This window comes from Acanthochromis polyacanthus, chromosome 9 (genome assembly GCF_021347895.1).
Source record: "Acanthochromis polyacanthus isolate Apoly-LR-REF ecotype Palm Island chromosome 9, KAUST_Apoly_ChrSc, whole genome shotgun sequence".
In the NCBI taxonomy this organism is placed as follows: domain Eukaryota; kingdom Metazoa; phylum Chordata; class Actinopteri; family Pomacentridae; genus Acanthochromis; species Acanthochromis polyacanthus.
In genome coordinates, this window is record NC_067121.1 from 26,557,460 (window position 1) to 26,578,554 (window position 21,095).

The 21,095-nt window shown below is 40.4% G+C and overlaps 1 protein-coding gene across 1 annotated transcript; it reads left to right on the forward strand.

Annotated features, from left to right (window-relative positions):
* Positions 1 to 332: 332 nt before the first annotated feature.
* On the forward strand, positions 333 to 21,095 carry klhl24a (kelch-like family member 24a). The gene is made up of 8 exons (XM_022202105.2): positions 333 to 616; positions 2,065 to 2,183; positions 2,280 to 3,124; positions 4,899 to 5,083; positions 8,921 to 9,039; positions 16,400 to 16,588; positions 17,384 to 17,572; positions 17,691 to 21,095. Exons 2-8 carry the CDS (start codon positions 2,109 to 2,111, stop codon positions 17,889 to 17,891), a joined length of 1,803 nt encoding a protein of 600 aa, XP_022057797.1. The 5' UTR covers positions 333 to 616; positions 2,065 to 2,108; the 3' UTR covers positions 17,892 to 21,095.

A 21,095-nucleotide genomic window follows, 5' to 3' on the forward strand; every position in this document is an offset into this window, starting at 1 on the left:
CGCTTCCCTACGGCTGTGTTTTTGTACGTGTCATAAATTCTATTTAATGACGTCAATCTATTATTTATTGACAATACTGCGTTACTAACTATCCTTTGTATGTCCATGCGAGTACTGCGTTAAAACTTTGATTATCTTCCGTGTTTTCTTCAACCGCTGTCACAATTTGTTATCCACTTTTTCTCCTCCAAAAGTTGCGTTTGTTTGCAAACAAAGGGAAGCCACGTGGAGAACCACAGGGGCCTGGGAACTGTTGTTTTCCTACTGAAAAAATCTCAGCGACACCTTATAAGTAGAACTCCATTACCCAAGATGCACAAGCGGCACCAGTCGAGTGGGCGCAGTGGGGATGGATTTTTTTTTCAGCTGACAAGTATATATGGGGTTCTGTGTTTACAGTTGGAAGTCTTTGTTTTTGTCATCACCACAAGTCAAAATGTCCCGGCTGAATTTCAGCTCACTTTATGTTTCATAACCTTTCGAGAGCAGGGTTGTTAAAAGATACTGCTAAACTTGTTCAGGACACAGATATTTTTTTTCCTCCATACTTTTTTTTGTTTGTTTTCCCCCCACTTGAAACAGAAGAGGAAGCTTCATCTGGAAACTTCTGCATAAGGTAACAGTGAGTGTCTGTACCTAATGGCATTTTTAAGTGCTTGAATTTGCTTTATTTATTGCTTTTTGGTTGAATTTGTCTTAATTTACTGAGCCAAACAACAGCGGAGCTACTTTTTTTTTATAGTATATTCAGCGGTTAACGGTCGACACGAGGCAAGTCTCCTTTGTCTAATTAGCTAAACCGAACCACATAACTTCGCTTTTTTGTGCAAACCTTGTTGTCTGACCATATATTAATACACATTTTGGTTTAAAGTCTGTAATTAATGCACAAAATGTGTACAATCTTGCCATACTTCAACACCTAATAATATTTTTAGCTAACAAGCAATAATAAATGCCAGGTGTATTGTTGGCATAAGCTAATTTTATTTTAAAATTAATTTTGTTCAATTTGTGCTACAGCAGCCAGTGACACAGTAATGTAAAACTGCTTTATTTAATTGTATGTGTATTGTTTACTTATATAATATTATATTTGTTTACTTCTCAGTTTGTATTAGTCAAAGTTAATCTGCGTCAGACCTCGCAGGATAAACCTGTCCCCCGGTCTACATGACTTCAATGAGGTGCTGACAAAGAACCCACGTGAATAGGTGAAGTCTGTCGAGTTAAAAATAACAACAGATAAATGACCTCATAACAGCAAAGGCCAGACCTGATGCTAATTATAAAATAAACGCCATGGCATTAGAGAAAACTTTTTTAACGTTTTCATTAAATACCCTGAAGAACTTTGGAACTGTAAATAAACACACAATCTCAGCAGGGAGCCTTGGTTGTTTGATGGATGTGTTTTTTTTCTTCCAGAGACAGGTCAAAAGACTGCTGGTGTAACAAAAACATAACTCAAGGTTATCAGTAGCTCTGACTTTGCACTTGTTCAATCATTATGCTGTGTCTGATAGCATCCCTGCCCCCACTCTCTTTCGAAACAAACCTGACTGACATGTAGGTTGGCCCTCCAACCGTTGCCTAATCTCTCTCCCGCCTGTGTCTCTTTGTCATCTTGCACCTCGTGCAGTCCATTGTGCTGCAGGGCACAACTGTTAGACATGAGTTACAAGCTAGCTCCAGGAAGTATCATGCAAAGTTGTGTGCAGTTTAGAATATATTCCTTGAAATGGCTTTTTCTTGACCTGTGATGTAAGACAGTTTATCTCTACCCCATGGGCTTAAGAAGTTTGTCTTTGAGGCTCACGTGTTTTCTCCTCATTCTTCACACATGCTTTGTGGCTCTGCTCTGTGAGTGCTTTGTTTGCCTGTGGTGAATGTTCTCAATTTGTAGAAGAGTGATCCAATTAGATTGCTATTTGTGCATTCATGGCCGTTCCCTGCCTATCTCCTACTACCACATTTGATAGGCTGCTATTTTAATAGTGTATAGTGATATGTCTTGGATACATTTGTTATAATAGTACTGTGCTACCTGTTTACCATCCGCAGGCCATCCTAAAGCTTAGAGAAGGTCTACACTGAAGGTGGTCGCCATGGTGTTGATTCTGGGCAGGAGGCTGAACAGGGAGGACTCTGGGATCAGAGACTCCCCCGCTGTCAAACGCAAGGTGCTACACCGAAACACTTTTAATGTTTTCTGTATTGACACTTTTGTCTCAAGTCACAATTTTCATGCATCTTTCTACATGTTGTTGTCTTCTAAGGTGTTTGAGGTTGAATCCAAAACTTTGGGCAGCCAGGATATCTTGGACTTCTGCTCTGGCTCCTCACACTCAGAGGGCATCCTGCAGGTATTCAATGAGTTTCGCGACTGCCGTCTTTTCACTGATGTGGTCATCAGTGTGCAGGGCCGTGAGTTCCCCTGCCACCGCGCCGTGCTCTCTGCCTGCTCCTCCTACTTCAGAGCCATGTTCTGCAACGATCACCGTGAGAGTCGTGAGATGCTGGTTGAGATCAACGGCATCCTGGCTGAGGCGATGGACTCCTTCCTCGCCTATGTTTACACCGGCCGCGCCAAGATCACCACTGAGAATGTCCAGTTCCTCTTCGAAACCTCCAGTCTCTTCCAGATCACCACACTGCGTGATGCCTGTGCAAAGTTCTTGGAGGACCAGCTGGATCCATGCAACTGCCTGGGCATTCAGCGCTTTGCAGAAGCGCATTCTCTGAAGCAGCTAGCCAGCCGCTGCCGTAGTTATGCCCTGGCCAACTTCTCAGAGGTGGCTCAGCATGAAGAGTTCCTTGACCTGCACCAAGAAGAGCTGGAAGAGTACATTAACAGTGATGAGCTGTCCATCGGTAAGGAGGAGGTGGTGTTTGAGGCAGTGATGCGATGGGTGTACCACAGTGTGGAGCACAGGAGGCCCATGCTGAAGGCTCTCCTGCACCATGTTCGTTTGCCCCTTTTGCACCCCAACTACTTTGTCCAGACTGTGGAGGGAGATCAGCTCATCCAGAACGCTCCAGAGTGCTACCACCTTCTTCATGAGGCCAGGCGCTACCACGTGCTAGGAAATGAAATGATGTCACCCAGAACTCGTCCACGCAGGTCAGTAAAACGTCAACTTCCTAGGTATGAAGGAGATGACAAATACCGTAGATATGATAACCCGTTGAAGTAGTATGACTTGTTAACTGACAGTGCATGCTGCGCGACAGTCACAGGAATGACACATTGATACATGCATTGATCTTTCTTATTGAAAACCAGATTTGTGTAATCTTTTCTGACTGTCGAGTTGGCTTAAATCATTTATTCTGCTGTGATGATAGAGATCAATTTAATATAGGAGAACACATTCCTTCAGCACTTAGTTAATCTTTTATTGCATATTATATAGCTAGAGGTTACAACTTGCGCATGAACTTGGTGCTCTTGGCAGTGTTGTTGTTGTCTGTGCATGTGAGCGTGAGAGAGACAGGGAGTGTTATTGTACAGAACAGACAAGTGTGTCATTGAATGAGCTTTGTTTTGTAGGCCTATTTTGAAATGGAAATGATAATGGGGGAAGCAGGGCATGTTCGCACATGGACTGGTCGACTGACAAGAAAAAATGATGTGATGCAAGAAATGGCAATCATGAAATGTTGAGTCTTGTTATCATACCAGCAGTGTAACTCGCCTCACTGAGGTGTTTTGGATCCAAGTGTCCACACCTGTTCACCTTATACCTGTTTTTCAAATAGTCCTTTATTTCTAGTGTTTTTCTGGCTGTTTGTTTGATGTTTCCTGCTAATTGGTTGAATGTAATCTCTCGTAAAGGAGAAAGGCTGTGGCTGACGGAAACCTAATGAATGAGATTCTAAACAGACTGCATGGTAGACTGCTTTACAACAAACAACAGTGCAGCTGCTTTTGTTGATAGAGCTGCTGTAAGGTTTAAAGTACCAGTTGTTAGCTGCTAAGGCTGTGTGACGTGTGTTTCAGGTGCATTGTCAGTATCGAGGCAGATCTGTTCAGATCAGCAAGCCAATCAAGCAGTCAGTCCCTGTACTGCTGGCTTCGTTTGTCCTGAGGGCGAAATCTTCTCCTGCTCAAAACAGATTCATGATTCTCCCCTTCTGTGTCTACACCAGGGCTTCTCCTCCCTTGGGAAGCTTCTAGAATATAATTGATCACATGCACACACACAAATAAGGTTTAACCGCTCCTGGGCTAGACTGTCTCACAAATGTGTACAGGCCCTTGAAACAACCCTAAACCCCTACCTGTACCTGAAGTAAAATCTATCACATGCCAAGTAAACAGACACAAAAAGACACATAACTGCTTACACATTACTATATCTGGCATTGTTGTGTTACAAAAGCACAATACGAAAAGAAGCTGTTGTTAATTAGCTCTCCCCTAGGAAATGTGGTCATATCCACAGCATGTTTTTGAGCAGTCAACGAAGAAAGCTTTGTGATCATGGAAATTCAGCTGAAGTATTGCCCCAAGTGTGTTTTTGTTGAACCCCAGACTGATGCGTTCATTGTAAATGGAACTTTGCCTTGAAGGTGAATAAAGCTATTGCTGCGGAAACCATTATTTTCCTGTCGCAACACTAAATTCTACCTTCTATAATTATAAATCCCTGCAAGTGTTGACATGTGTATGCTTACATGTATGCATATCCTTTACAGAGGCCTACACATATACAGTATTTTAAGTGGACCTTGCCTATCATCTGTTCATTCCTCTCAGATGCCTTACGGTGGAAACACTTTTTTCTTTTGTTTGTGTTTTCATGCTTGCTTCATCTGTGGTGTTATTCTATCTCTTCATCTCTAATTTCCATGTCTCTCCCTCTGTCTGAACTTCCTTGCTCCCTTCTGTACAGGTCGACTGGTTACTCAGAGGTAATTGTCGTGGTGGGTGGCTGTGAGCGGGTGGGAGGCTTCAACCTGCCCTACACTGAATGCTATGATCCAGTCACAGGAGAATGGAAGTCACTGGCCAAACTACCTGAGTTCACCAAGTCAGAGTATGCTGTCTGTGCCCTCCGCAATGACATTCTGGTGTCAGGTAAGATTCTGCTGCTTATATTGTAACAAGTTTAGAATCATGCTTACATGAAGGCTTGACATTCACACAACTATATGTCAGGTTTATAATGCTTTTGACAATGCTTGCGAGTTAGCCAACTTGACAGATGTTGAATTAAATACTAAATGTTGCTATATCTATCCAAGCTTCAACCACAATTTCCTTATCATGTTATGCCTTTGATTTTAAACATATAGAAATTAATGTGTGATTTATTTTTTTTTAATTCAAGAGTGTTGTTTTGGCAAATAAAAATTAAGACCGTTTTGAAGTCATTGATTTTATTGCTGTGTTATTAGTTTTATTCCACATACTTGATCAGTATGTTCTGGTTACCTTAATTATTATTAAGACTTCTCATCCCTAAAAAAAAAGCCACCAGTATAGTTTTAGGGGACATAGTGCATCTACACATGACTTGCCGTTTAATATCCTTGCGGAGTGGCAGGAAAAGCCGTTGTGGCTGTTTTCCCAGTGTTATTTTTACAGCCGCAGCCTGTTTGAGTTGAAGGAAAACATGAGTAACATCTGGATGCACTCTCCATTCCCTGTACTGAGAGTCGCCTTCATTGGCCAGCTTGGTCCTTCTCTCTCTTCCTATTGGCCAGTCATGCGGGTCACCACCTTCACATTGGCTCAGCAACTTCCTCAGATCTGCCTATGCATCGATCTAATGACGTAGTTTAATTTGAGACCGCTGACATATGTTGTATTGTGTAAACTTTTTGAAATTTATCAGAACCTGAAGTATAATAGCTCTTGGGACCTCCTGGCAAGACTGCTGGGTTTTTTGAAAACTGAACCTGGTCCAAGTATGGTGTAAGCCTGCTTTAAAGAAAAAAAAGACCTTGAATAAACAAAACATTCATATTACCTCATTCATTTTAACAAATAAGCTCAGAGTGAAGGTAGTTGCCAAGTCAAAAATCATTTTGTATTTATGCTGTGTGCCTGATGCCTTGGATTGAGAGGGTGGAGGTTATCGGGTTTTCTTTTTCTGTGAACTTTCCAAGAAAAGACATTGACAGGAGATCTGATGCGCCTACTAGGACTGCTCATGTTCAGACATGCTTTGTATAGCTGCAGAGCCTACATAGCCAAAAACAGGGGTTGAATGATATATGTCACAGGAAATAAAATGAAGATATGGCAAAACAAAAAGAACGTTTGCCCCTTCAGCAGAGAGTGTGCAGTGTTCGCTCAGTGTGCCAAGTCCTCACGTGTGTGCTATCAATCTATCCTCTAGCGCTGCCAGAAAAGTCAACATACCCCTCCCCCTCGTCTCGCTGTCTCACACAAACACGCAACCCCAACTTTATCGCATGTCAGGATCTTTGTTGTCCCATTTTACAACTTTGTTTTCCATATGTGTTATGATACATTTAATCCACTTTTGTTAAGTTTATTTTTATCTTGCACTGTGCCTCGATTACATTCCTGCAGCTCCATTCTCTCTCTCTGTCCGCACCTCTCCTCACTGGAAACTAGTGCAAATACCTTACTGGGCCTCCAGTCTCTAGCGCAGCTGCAGTTGGCTGTGGTCTTAAATAGGATTTGAGTCAGCTGGCTACACAAAACATCTTTGGTCTGTCTGTCTTGGAACAGGAAGTCTGGCCATTACTGACTCTATACATTAATAACATAGCAGTCAGCCATTTGGATAAAATATTATCAGCTAGTGAGCATTGAAACACATGTGCTTGTGTCATAGTCACAGGTTTCCTTCTCATGTGTTGAAATTTTTTGACATACTGAGTAAGGTTATTGCCATCAGCAGTAAAACTGCAAATAAGTGTAAGCAATGCATAACTTTCAGACAGGTGTCACACAAATCATGGTGGGACCTCCCAAAGTCACAAGTAGTGGTCCTCCCCATCTTCACCTAGAGGACTTGACCAACCGAAGGTTTTGGAGAGAAGAAGCCCCCTTTCTCAAGGAAGTAGTTCATTTAGAACTGGTTTTGTAGATTCCCAAGTCTGTCTTTGAAGTGGTAAATCCTCCATCAACATGTTTTCGTCATGCAACTCTTTTAACCTCAAAAGCCTCAAGGGCAGCAGACTGTCTGACTCTTTGACTAGCCAGCAGACTATCCGACAGACATGTATTGCGACGAACTTGCCTGTCTTGTTCCCTTTTGTCTGTGCTGCAGTACAATACAAATGACAGAATCTTAATTAATTAACCTACATTACGCCTCAACGAAAAACAGAAGTAGACATGTATGGTCTCTGGTTATTTAGTTTGATAACCCTTTACGAAAGATTTTTTTTTTCCTGGAGTGAAATGCATGCCTGTTGTCTGTACTCACCTGTTCAGTCTGTCTGTCAGCCAGTTAAAACTCTTGCTTTGTTTGGATGTGATCGCTAAACACGGCCTAGACATCTTTGTTTACACAGACAGGATATGCTTTTATCATTACGCCATATTATCATTTGGGTGCTGTACAAAGAAAACACCCAACAGAACATTGTAGACAGAACCACAACAAATAAGAATGGATTGAGACAAGTTTGAGTTGGTTTGAAATGTTTGAGGATTATTATTTATGAATCCCTGCTGTTCAGAAGGTAACTGTTTTTCACTGAAGGAGTTTTGCAGGGAGATATGTGATATGAACGCTGAAGTGTTCTTATTAATTTTCAGAATCTGTATTTTATGGACTCGTGTCACCAACATGTGATCAATTTAAGTCCTGGTGTGAAATAACACAGATTGTCACTGGCCTTTCTGTTTATGTGCTCCAATCATGTTGGTATCCATGCTGCACCTAAACTCCAAGACAGTAAACGTCTTCTTGCTGGATAAAAGCCAGAGAATAACTGTTTCTGATTTCTGATATTATAGTGATAACCTGTTCACCTCAAATTTCCCCTATTTTTTTTCTTTTTAATATTGGATAGCATTCCATTTTTCTTCCTCAACTTTACTGATAACCCTTTTTGTTCCATAGTCACACTAGCTGGATGTAGACTTGTTTGATTTTCAAACACTACTGGAAAGAACAACAACCTCTAGGGCACGATGATCAAAGTATGTTTGCCTTTTTTATCGTCACGTCTCTGTGGTGTTTTCTATTACGCGGAATTAGCCTTTTAATGGCAATACTAACCTCCCCATGTGCAAATGTTCCACCAAACACTCAAACTTACTATCCACAGCTCAGCCCGCCTAAGAGAACATTTTTCCCCCATAGCAGAATAATAATGGGTGCAGCTGACACAGTGCTGTGGAGATATATCTGACTATGGAAGACTATTTTTTTCACTTAATCTACATTTCATCACATATGCATATGTGCTGTACTAGGGGGTTATTGAGAGAGAGATGGAGCACATGTTAGAGCCTGTTAAAAATGTGTCTGGGTCGCACTGTCTCAATAATCACTTATAAAACTGATGGTTACTCGTCCTCTGGGCATACAAATTAAGACGTGATATTATGTGTGTGTGCATGTGCACATTTAAATAGTGCACGTGCTGTATGTTTGACAGTCTGTAATGTAAGAAAACCTTTTATTTGCTAAGTGAACTCGAGACACAGTTAGGGTCAAAGTCAGATAAGACTTACAACTCTGGCCTGGTTTGAAGATAACACATTTCTCTGACAAAAACACACTAAGCAAAGCTGGGTTTTCACCAAGAACAGCTCAGGTTTAATCATAAACGTTTAAAACTCTCTTAGATTTGATTAACGTGATTTAAAAATATTGATAATACTGACGGACTATAGCACCATTTTCAATCTTCTATGAAGACTAAATTCAAAGTAACAGTATTGTTGACAGCGTCTGACATGTGAGTCCTTGTGTGTTTTTAGGTGGTCGTATCAACAGCAGGGATGTGTGGATGTATAACTCCCAGCTCAACCTGTGGATCAGAGTGGCTTCTCTTAACAAAGGCCGCTGGAGGCACAAGATGGGTGTCCTACTGGGCAAGGTAAGAAGGGGCCTCAATCCAAATTTCTGAATAATTATCCGGATTGCTGTGAACCACATCACAGATGCCTCTCAGAAATAAATTGGTTTTATTTTTGCACCACATTTTACACAGCGGTAGAAACACAGCGACACCACGAGTGTTTCATGCTCCAGCGCTACTATTTTCATTCAGAGCCTCATCACCATCTTTATTCCTTACTCATTTACGTGTTAGCTTATCTGAGACAAAACAGAGCTGGGCATTTGCACATCGAGGAATTTCTGTGGAATCACCTGCAGGAAAGATATTCGAAGGTTCCATGGAACTTTTTGACAGTTTTGGATTCATACCTTTCAAAATCAGACATCTCATTCCACTCTTGCACATACCTTTTTTTCTGCAGGCTTGAAGGAATGTGATTTTAAGCATACCAAAGGCTTTCCATAGTAAGGGATGATTGACATTATAGATAAGGAGTCATATTTTTTTCCTTTTGTTTTGTCATACACACGTGGACAAAATTGTTGGTACCCCTCAGTTAAAGAAGGAAAAACCCACAATTCTCACTGAAATCACTTGAAACTCACAAAAGTAACAATAAATAAAAATTTATTGAAAATTAAATAATCAAAAACAGCCATTACTTTTGAATTGTTGATTAACATAATTATTTAAAAAAACAAACTAATGAAACAGGCCTGGACAAAAATGATGGTACCTCTATAAAAGATTGAAAACTATTTGACCAGAGTGACATGATTAACTCAGGTGTGTCATTTAATTGACATCACAGGTGTTTCCAAACTCATAATCAGTCAGTCTGCCTATTTAAAGGGAGACAAGTAGTCACCCTGCTGTTTGGTGAAAAGGTGTGTACCACACTGAACATGGACAACAGAAAGCGAAGGAGAGAATTGTCCCAGGACATCCGAAAAAAAATGATAGACAAACATCTTAAAGGTAAAGGCTATAAGACCATCTCTAAACAGCTTGAAGTTCCTGTGACAACAGTGGCTCATATTATTCAGAAGTTCAAGACCCACGGGACAGTAGCCAACCTCCCTGGACGTGGCCGCAAGAGGAAAATTGATGACAAATTGAAGAGACGGATCGTTGGAATTGTATCCAAAGAGCCCAGAGCAACCTCCAAAGAAATTAAAGGTGAACTCCAAGGCCAAGGTACATCAGTGTCAGATCGCACCATTCGTCGTTGTTTGAGCCAAAGTGGACTTCATGGGAGACGACCAAGGAGGACACCACTGCTGAAAAAAACTCATAAAAAAGCCAGACTGGAATTTGCAAAAATGCATGTTAACAAGCCACAAAGCTTCTGGGAGAATGTCCTTTGGACAGATGAGACCAAACTGGAGCTTTTTGGTAAGGCACATCAACTCTATGTTCATAGACTCAAAAACCAAGCATACGAAGAAAAGAACACTGTCCCTACGGTGAAACATGGAGGAGGCTCAGTAATGTTTTGGGGCTGCTTTGCTGCATCTGGCACAGGGTGTCTTGAAAGTGTGCAAGGTACGATGAAATCTGAAGACTATCAAGGCATTCTGGAGAGAAATGTGCTGCCTAGTGTCAGAAAGCTTGGTCTCAGTCGCAGGTCATGGGTCTTCCAACAGGACAACGATCCAAAACACACAGCCAAAACACCCAAGAATGGCTGAGAGAAAAGCGTTGGACTATTCTAAAGTGGCCTTCTATGAGCCCAGATCTGAATCCCATTGAACATATGTGGAAGGAGCTGAAACATGCCATTTGGAGAAGACACCCATCAAACCTGAGACAACTGGAGCTGTTTGCTCATGAGGAGTTGGCCAAAATACCTGTTGACAGCTGCAGAACGCTCATTGACAAATACAGAAATCGTTTAATTGCAGTGATTGCCTCAAAAGGTTGTGCAACAAAATATTAAGTTATGGGTACCATCATTTTTGTCCAGCCCTATTTCATTAGTTTGTTTTTTTTAATAATTATGTTAATCAACAATTCAAAAGTGATGGCTGATTTTGATTATTTAATTTTCAATAAATTTTTATTTATTGTTACTTTTGTGAGTTTCAAGTGATTTCAGTGAGAATTGTGGGTTTTTCCTTCTTTAACTGAGGGGTACCAACAATTTTGTCCACGTGTGTATGTTACATTGTCAGTTGTTCATACTAAATAATCTCAGGCTTCAGACTCAATTCTCGGTTTCCAGTTGTGATTTTTTTCAGGCACAGCACACCCACGAAGTCAAACTAAGATTTTCTTGATAAATGTATGTACACCTTCCTGCCAAGACAGTCTGTTTAAGACATTTAATGTACTCCAGCATATAACTGTGTGATGGTGCAGTGACCACTGGGGAGGCTTTCAGAAGTTGGGCAATCAGATGAAAGTGGGCCTAGAGCTGATGTTGCTTGTTTTACACAGGAGCTGAACTGAAGGCCTGTATTGCAAATACTATGAGATAAGGATTTTTTAAAAAACTGTGAATCATGCAAAGCTACTCTCTTGAAGTCTTAGAATAAAAAAATATAGATGGAATTGAACATAATAGGTCCCTCTTAAGTATCTCGGCTTCATCCTGATTCATTAATCGGTGGAAGAATAGAGGCCACTCTCATACCTATTCCAGTCACATCCAACTGTAACCTGCTTTGTGCTATCAGAGTTCTTCTTTGTTTGTCTCTGAAGGTGCTTTGTTTTAAAGAATGGCATTTTTGTGTGTTATCACATATCTGTGAGTTGGCTCGAGGTTTGTAAACGACTGGTGCCAACTCATCTCGCATATCTGGGATACATAGAACAGATTCAGCAGAAAGAAGGAAGTTTATTTGCTTAAGAGTGGCGGGTAAACGAGTTCCTCAGAAACAGGAACAGAGTATCTGATTTACCCTGCACGTAGAAAATAATCAGCTGTTCTTTGTAGTTATTCCTACAAAGCTCAGTTCATAATCCTCTATATACTACTGTATATGTGGAGTGTCAGGTCTGGCACCAGTTTGGTTGTGAAATTTGAGTGACGCTGATATCTGCATGTAAGCTGATCAGTAGTCCTCGATCATTGCTTTACTCTTGCTGAACTGTTGCTATTTACACTCTTTCATACAGGGCAGGTGGAAATTCTTGTTTTGAGGGCAGTGGGAGTTTAGTGGATGTGTGCAAGCGTTTTACACGTCCAAGTTCAGGACAAGTTTAGTTCAACTGCCTGTATCGTGCTTCATGCGCCTCTTCTCGATAACATAAGCCTGTAGCTGCTCCTGATGAGTCTGTAAACACACACTGGTGTACATATGTCAGCATATTTCAGCACACAAAAAATATGTACAGTTTATATTAATGTGGAATTCTGTACTCCTCCTGCTTGAAAGGAAACTCTATCTTTAGTTTTAATAACTATATTCTTCACCTTTAAAGCATCTGTTTTACATGTTAGAAACATAGGCAGTGGTTGCATATTGTGTTTTGATATGCTCCTAAACTGGACAGTCAAGTTTGTCGTGCATTTATAGCATTTCTTATGTAAAGACCATCTGAATGCACAACAGATTATGTCCACCTGTAATAGAAAAGGCATTTTTACCCAGTGAAAAACTTTTAAACTGTAGTTATTTGTCTCTCGTGTTGCATATTTTAGAACAGCTAATGACTGAAGCATTCACAGCACTGACATGCATGGTTTAAGCTAGCCCATCACTCACAAACAGTCGTGTGGTATGCTTTAACCGTCATGTGTGCAAATGCACAAATATTCTTCACAAACTTTGGCCTGATGCCAAACGTTAATCACTTTTTTAGAGAGGATGTAACTCAGGGAATTGTTGACATTTGCAGCTATGATGGAAACATCTTTCATTTATTTTTATTTTTTTTTGTGTTAGCTTTAAGCCAGTCTGTATTGGACCGTCCGTGACTTCTAAGGAAACCTAAAATACTTAATTGCCTTACCACAACAAGTAGACATATGTGCATTTGATCTACATGCTGGTCTTCCACCACAGTGGAGCTGTATGGTCACGCTGTGGCTATGAAAGTCAGTAGTTAACTCTAGTCACATGTCATGGTATGGTGAAAGCAAGTTCATATTGCTACAGTTTAACATAGCTACAGGTGGTAGAATGCAAAAATTGTCTGTTGTTAAAGTGTGCAAGCACAGTAGAATTTTCCTTCATTTGCACTACTTTTGTGTACCATATTTCTATATGAACTCATACAACTTGTATGTGCCACACAACATAGACCAAAAGAATCAGTAATGCAAATATGTGTTATAATGTCTGAGCAAAAACACATGCCTTGGAGATGGTAAATCTCAGGAGGGGTTCTCATTTTCCATCCCCGTTTCTTGTTTTCTTCTACATAACATTTCTTTGCATGCTCTTAAGATTATAGATTCAAATGGCTGTACTTGTATTTGGTTTTGTAATTCTTCCTCTGAATTCTTTCATCTGATAAGCAGTGGTCGTTCTCGTGAACAGCTTTATACCAGATTGTGTCTGGCCTTTGATCTTGGATAACATACAATATCTCTTCTGTTGCCTTTCCCCAGAATTTAGTTCACCCTCTTCCTGAGTTTATACCCACTCATTTCCTCATTCTCTCTGTAATTTCCCCTTTTCTTGAGCTGCACTGATGCCCAACTGGCAGCTATGAAGTAACTAGGCTGTTGGCAACAAGCCTGTATAATGAGCACATATGAAAGTTCATGCTTTAATATGAAGAATTTGCACCAGCAGCAACTATTCCAATTATTTGCATGGTCAGTGGAAAAATCATGTATTTTTGCGCACATATCAGCACACATATTCTTGTCTTACTGAACATACACTGATTGATTTACTCCGAGCTCTAACTTTAAGTCTAAACTTATGAAACTAATTCTCAGAAAGATAAAGGGTTAAGAACACACACAGACACACACTTGTCACTGTCTTATAGGCTGTGATGTCCTGTTGGACTGGTCTTGTTTCTACAGAGTATAAGCTAAAATGGGTCACCACTTGTTTTCCTTTCCCTGTTATGGCTGCACTTAGTGACGGCTGTTCTAAGCTCTTGTAATGTCTCTCTCTCTTTCTCCCTGTCTCTCCCTCTTGCTCTCTCTCTCTCTTTCTGTCTCTCTCTTTCTCTGTCTGTCTGTCTCTTTCTCTCTCTCTGTCTACCTCTCTCTCTTTCTCTTGTCTCTCTCTCTCTCTCTCTCTCTCTCTCTCTCTCTCTCTCTCTCTCTCTCTCTCTCTCTCTCTCTTTCTCTCTCTCTGTCTACCTCTCTCTCTTTCTCTGTCTCTGTCCTGTGTTGTTTTCCACTTGCTGAGTCGCTCAGCCTCTGTTTCAGTCACAGTCTTCTCACCTCCCTCCATTAGGAAGCAGTTAATCATTCAGCCATCATCAACTTAAACATGGTCGTAAAATTAGCCATGCACGTGCTTGTTCGGGGGCCTGAAAGTGTGTCCGCAGAGACTTATGAATTATGTTATAACCACATACATCTAGTCGATATTGTGTATGTGCTACGATCATCAGGCTCGTGTGAAATGTGCCAGTATTGATATACTCACACTTTCATGGTGTATCGAAACCATACGCAGTGTCTTAACGAGTGAGTGTGGAGTGGCGAAGAGGAAAAGAAAAGACTGATCCGGTGCTACACCCCACTCCGCACCACTACCCACTTCAAACAGGCAAGTGTCTGGATATCCTCAATGGGGCATTAAAGGGTCAATACACCCAAATTCTAAAATTTATACTGTGTTTTCTCATTTACATCTGTTGTACCTATTACTATGGGCAATCCATGGACCTCATCATTTGATAGTTTTCATATTTTTGTGGTAGAATGCAATTTTGGTTAAGCAGCATTTGTAATTTGGCAACACTTTTACCATTACAAAATATATATATATATATATATGTTTTTTGTATTGTATTGTGAAATGAGACAACATCTCTAAACTCTGGCAAACATCCCTTGGATTAAAGTTACTTGAGATAAGTGAAAAGAATCGGTGAACCTTGGCTTCCAGGCCATTAGCGAATGTCACTTAATTAGCTTCTCTTTACATTTGATTAGCTTTATCTCTCAGGACCAGATGTTTCTTTTCCATCCACCAACAAACAACCAATATTTAATGATTGTAATCAGATGTATCAAGATAAAGAGAATCTACAATTTTCATTTGGTCTACGTGCCGGCCAGCAGTCCTGTTCTGTAAATGACAGCGTGGCAGCTGCCCTCCACCAAATGGAGAATAGATTGTGTGTTGTACTGAAAATAAAGCACATGAACACAGACACACAGAGACAACACTTCTTTGGAAACAGCAAGTGAGCTGTTTACAAGAGTACGGATCATCAGGTTTTGAGTTGGAAAAGAGGTGGTGTTATCCAGCATTTCTCAGGTGTTGGATATAAATATCCATGTGCCTTATCAGCTTTCTCCTCCCCTTCTTTCCCTCCATCTTTCTTTGTTTCTTTGTTTTTGTCTCTGTCCTGTGCACTTATTTGTGTTTCCGACTTTGCGGAGAGACATGAACAGCCTGAAGGGTTTCAGTTGCATAAGACTGGCTTGTTGATGAGTAGTGTTATGCTCGTAACCAGCAATGCTGCTCCATGTTTGTATTCTTGACACCTGATCTCTTTGTCGTGAATGTTATTGTCAGAATAGAAAGAACAAATCTTTGCCTTTGACCGGCTTTTGTTGTTCTTTTCTCTTCTTTATATCTCACCTTCTCAATTTTGTTCATGTTGCCATTTTTCCAATCCAGGAAGGTAGTGTATGTATCCACAAGGCACTTGTTAACACAATGCACAATGCTCCAGCCTGTGTTGCTTTAGCTTGTCGTCAGATTTATATGTATTTATGGCTATGTTTTTTTTTATAGTGATGTTCCACTGCAAGACATTGTTCTGTTAAAGTAGATGACAGAGTTACTGTAAACCCCAAGATATTTACAAAGGTATGTTCAGAGAAAAGAGTGACTTCGAGTATTGTTTGGTTGTTACTTACAGGAAGTAATGCTCAAGGTTAGAAGATGCACTAGTGCCTGCAGGGGTCCAGTGCAGTGTTTACTAAAATAATGGCAAAAAAGGCAGGACTAATTGTGCTTGTTTAGAAGCATTACATCATATTTCTTCTGCACCTGATAAACCAGTTCTCTGATGATGAACAAACTCTTGTTCATACTCAGAGACTGGTAATTTTAGATACAAATGCCTTTAATATAGTGATTTATGATTTTATGTGTTTCTGTTTGCGTGGCAAATGTAAAAGGTAATCATCTTTCTAAATTTCATCATCTTGCTCTTTGTAAAATGTTTGTGGTGCACATCTGATGCTTCAAGGTGGAAATCTCAAGTCCTGATCTGATCCATAAATGTCTGTGTCTGCCCTCAGGTCTATGCTGTGGGTGGCTATGATGGTCAGAGCCGTCTGAGCAGTGTGGAGTGCTACGATTCCTTCTCTAACCGCTGGACAGAGGTGGCTCCCATGAAAGAAGCGGTCAGCTCTCCAGCTGTGGCCAGCTGTGCTGGCAAGCTCTTTGTCATAGGAGGAGGTCCTGACGACGAAACTTGTTCAGACAAGGTGGGAAACAGATGTGTGCTCCTGTACCTACACCATCAAGCACATAGTGATGACAGCTGAGGTGCTTTTGTGTCTCAGATAACCTTTTTTTTTCATTGATTATACCTTAAACACACAAGGCATATGCAAAATTCTGTTTTTTCAAAATCACTGTGTTGTCTGAACAGTAACACAAAAGTACATGCTTAAGTTTCTTGTTTGTGTTGACAATAAAAAGCAAGTCCAAAATATCAGGGCATGACAGGCTAGCTCGGAATAGTTCTTTATGTTTTGACTGACAGCTTCTTGCTAGTAGTAAACAGGAAGACAGTGGCTTTCACAGGAATCTTAACTGCTTTTTGAAACAGCTTTTTGCTTCCATGGAAGAGCTGGCTAACTGCATTGCTGATTACGTGCACTATCTCTACACGGCCAAAATGACATGCTGGTCAGTTTCTTGGAGCTCCATATCTCCTGAGTCATCAAACAGGGTCATTTACATAGATCCCAAAGGTGTTCATCTGTCGGAGTGAGATTCTCTGCACATTAGGCGTAGTCAGCGACCAAACTGTTTGGAAGGAGGCTATTTTAAAGTTAAGTGAGTGAGAAAATGCTTGGATTGTTTGCAAAACCACATAGACTCAAGCTTATGTCAGCTCACAGAGCAGTCAGTAAAACCACGGAGCGAGATACACACATTTCAGCTTTTGTCTATTCAACAACAATTTCCTGCCTACATTTGAAAAATGTGCAGAGAATATGGCTTTCCTTTTTCTATCACCATAAAACACCACTACATGTTCCTCTATGTCACAGGTCCAGTGCTATGATCCGGAGACAGACTCCTGGTTACTACGAGCCAACATCCCAATTGCCAAGCGCTGTATCACAGCAGTGTCCCTCAACAACCTGATCTATGTGTGTGGAGGTCTCACCAAGTCCATCTTCTGCTACGACCCTGCTGAGGACTACTGGATGCATGTGGTTCACACCTTTAACAAACAGGTGATAGACTGAATGCACTCCATGAACAAATTGACTTCAGCTTCAAGAATGCTCTGTTTTGTTCTCTGAAGCTGCATTCTTAATTTCTCTTCTAACTCTCTCTCTTTCTCTTTTGCAGGAGAGCTGTGGCATGTCAGTATGTAACGGTAAGATCTTCATCCTTGGTGGCAGAGGGGAAAGTGGTGAAGCTACAGACACCATCCTGTGTTACGACCCGTCAACAGGAATCATCACAGGAGTGGCAGCCATGCCGCGACCCATCTCCTACCATGGCTGTGTAACCATCCACCGTTACAATGACAAGTACCACAGACAATGACCATAAACGCACACAGAGACACGCACAGACACACTCACTTGAGAGCACACAGTAAAGAACTTAAACTCTTTAAGTGCGACCAATACACAGCACAAAATAATCGTACACTTTTTTAATAAATAAGAGGCACATTTAATAGTTCAGTCCACGTTAGACGTGAGCTTTCCTCACAGCATCATGTAGCAATCTCACTGTGTTGCTGTGAATCTTTTATTATGTACCACAGTTGTAGCCCTTCTGTGGAAATAGTTATTAAAACGATAATGACTTGTCTGTAACCTGGGCTAAAGCGGAGTCAGATAAGCACAGTAAGATGTACCTTGTATTGGTAGTAACTGCACAAAATGTTGGGAAGCAATGCATCAGATGTCACAGAAGTCTGCAGATATTTGGAGAAAAATGTGATTGGTAGTGGAATTACTAAAAATGAGTATTTTCTTAGAATATCAATTGCAATTTGAGCTTTGAGAAATAACTTTTAGCATTGGGGACACGTGTGGTAGCATATTCTAAAGCAAAGTGACACCTTTTTACAGAGATTTGATTCAACTAAATCAATTTAAATTAGATCTTGGCTGGCTTAGAGGATAACCGAATTTGCAAATGATAGTAGATTTTGAATACCCAACTGCGTATTTCATGGATTTTGTAGTAACTGAAATGGCTAAAATCCCTAAAACATTTTGTGTTTTCCAAAATTTTAACAGGTTATGAGTTTGAAAGGTAGCATCCCAGTGTTGTGCTTTATTGCTGTGCAAAGTAATCTGACTGTGAAGTCTAGGTCGCTTATGTTGAAATGATCACAGATAGTGCTGATGAACAAAAACCATGCCTATAGGGAAACATTGATCATTTTCATCCGAAGTCGTGAAGAATCTGACAGCCAAAAGATTTTATGAATTTGGTTTTGAACGACAGATTTGTGCCCAAGCCAGAAGCTTTCACCTACGGCACTCCATGCAGACATGCTCATAGAGTACAGCCCAGCACTGGGAACATGAAAGTACTGTCCTCCATTTTTTAACTCTTCTCCTTGATACTAAAAATGACCTGATAGAAATGTGGTAAACAGTCAGACAGCTGCTCTCCCACGCTATCAGCTGTCATACATATGAGTAGCTCTCAGCCTCAACGCAGAGAGGAGGGAAGAGAAGAGATAAAGAACAGAGGCTGTACAGAAATATTGGAATATAGCCACTGTCAACTGTCCTTTTGTTTCCTTTTTTCTCACCATGTAGTTCCCCTTCCACCTGTCATCACCTCACATTTGCTGATCTCCATCTACATCTACATGTCCTTTAAAGCTCTATTTTGCTCCGTTAGAATTATTATCACTACACTCATTACTGACTTTTATTTTTTTAAGTTATACTTTTTATAATTGGATTTTTATTGTATTATACTTAGCTTTAGCGTGTCTAATTTTATATCAATGTTAGTTCTTTGGTGTACTGGGCTTATGGGTGGTTTTGTAGATGTGAGAAGCCTTTGTAGATCAAACTCGAAGACTGCTCTGGATAAGTGGTGTGCGTGTTTGGTATGTATGTGTGTGACTTTTACGACTTGGTCCGGATGTGTTGGAGGCAAGCAGGTTTATCAAAGAGCTGTAATGTAAGCATTGCACAGCTGCCAACTTCTGTAACGGAACTCTTCACGCTGAGGCTGGCACCTTTCACCTGTACACTTACATGTAAAGATGTAACTCGGGGTAACCAAAGATACCTCCAGGTGTGTATGTGTGTATATGTATTTACTGGTCAGCTAAGGTGGTGTGTGGAGCAGCACTATACCTCACACGGAGGCGTTAAGCGTTCTGAATGACAAGGATTTTGGATCGTGTGGCTCATTGTCAGTAAAAGTCACCTTTTGGTATTGATAGACTAGAGAAATTGCTGTGAATATAACTTTAATATGTTTCTTTGTCTAACCTGTATTTAAATGTATTTCTTTCTTGGTTTCATGTTGTGTTTTTGTAACTGAGAGCCCCAATTGTGCACTTTGACAGAATCCTGTTAAATGTAGAATTATAGGACAACGATTTCCTTTTTTTTTTTTTACTGTATCAGTAAATGTTCTTTGCTTTCATGTGACGTATAGAAGAGACGGTAAAAGAGCCCATCAGCTCCTCCTGTTGGCCACTGCCTGCTGTGCTCTGACATTCTAACAAAAACAACAAAGATTTGCTGCAAGGCAACAATGTCAAGAAGGAGAGTTTTGACTTTACATTTTAGGATGACGAAAGGGATCAGTGAGTTTGTCATTGCACAGTCAGTCCACAGCAGACTGTAAAAACAGCACAGATGCTTCCATCTGCCAGCCACAATGGCAAAAACAGGTTGAGATATTTGAGCTTGAACTATCTTCCGGGCATGTGTTTAGTTGAATGAGTTCAGTATCAGATCCTAAACAGTAGTACACGCTGAAAAGAAAACATCCCGAGGCCTACCCACGCTCCTTAGCAGCATAGCGTACTTAGGGTGACTCAGGAGCCAACAAGAGGAGTAGAGGGATAAGAAAGCGATAAGGCAAAAAGTAGGAGTTAAATAGTGAGAAAGAGAGAGTTTGAGTGTGTGTGCGTCTGTGATTTCACTGAGTATTTACTCAAAATAGGACATGAATACTGTCCTGTTGTGGTGATTTATTGATTTTCATTATTTCCTTTTAATTATTGTTTGCTTTTGATAAGATTATCTACTGTTTTTGTGCCTGGTCTGATTTTTTTTTTTTTTAATTTTATATTATTTTTGCTTGTTGTGGGATTGTGGGTGTTGCTGAGATATTTGATGCCAACATTCAAATGGCATGCTACAAATCAAGCCCCGAAGAACTGACGGTTAAAAGTTAGTAAACAGAGATGAATATTAATGCTGATAAAAGCCAAAGCGGAATTGATTCAGTCCCAAAGGTCATTTTTGTTGAAAAACGACGACTGTGCCTGCATGGAAGATGGGAGCTTTAACCTGTTAACTGCTGCCCCAGTTTGCCTTAATAAAAGAATCATGAGTGGCCAATTAAATCAGATAATTTTGATATTAATCTTTATTATTGTATGTATGATGAGACATTTTAATGCCACTTTCTCCTCAGATGCTCTTTGTCATACTGTGGGAAAGCTTTGGATTTTTGTAAACTGCAGTATGTTGAAATGTAATGTTTGACTTGTTTAAAAAAAACACATCAATAAAGTTTTTCTTTATGTACCAA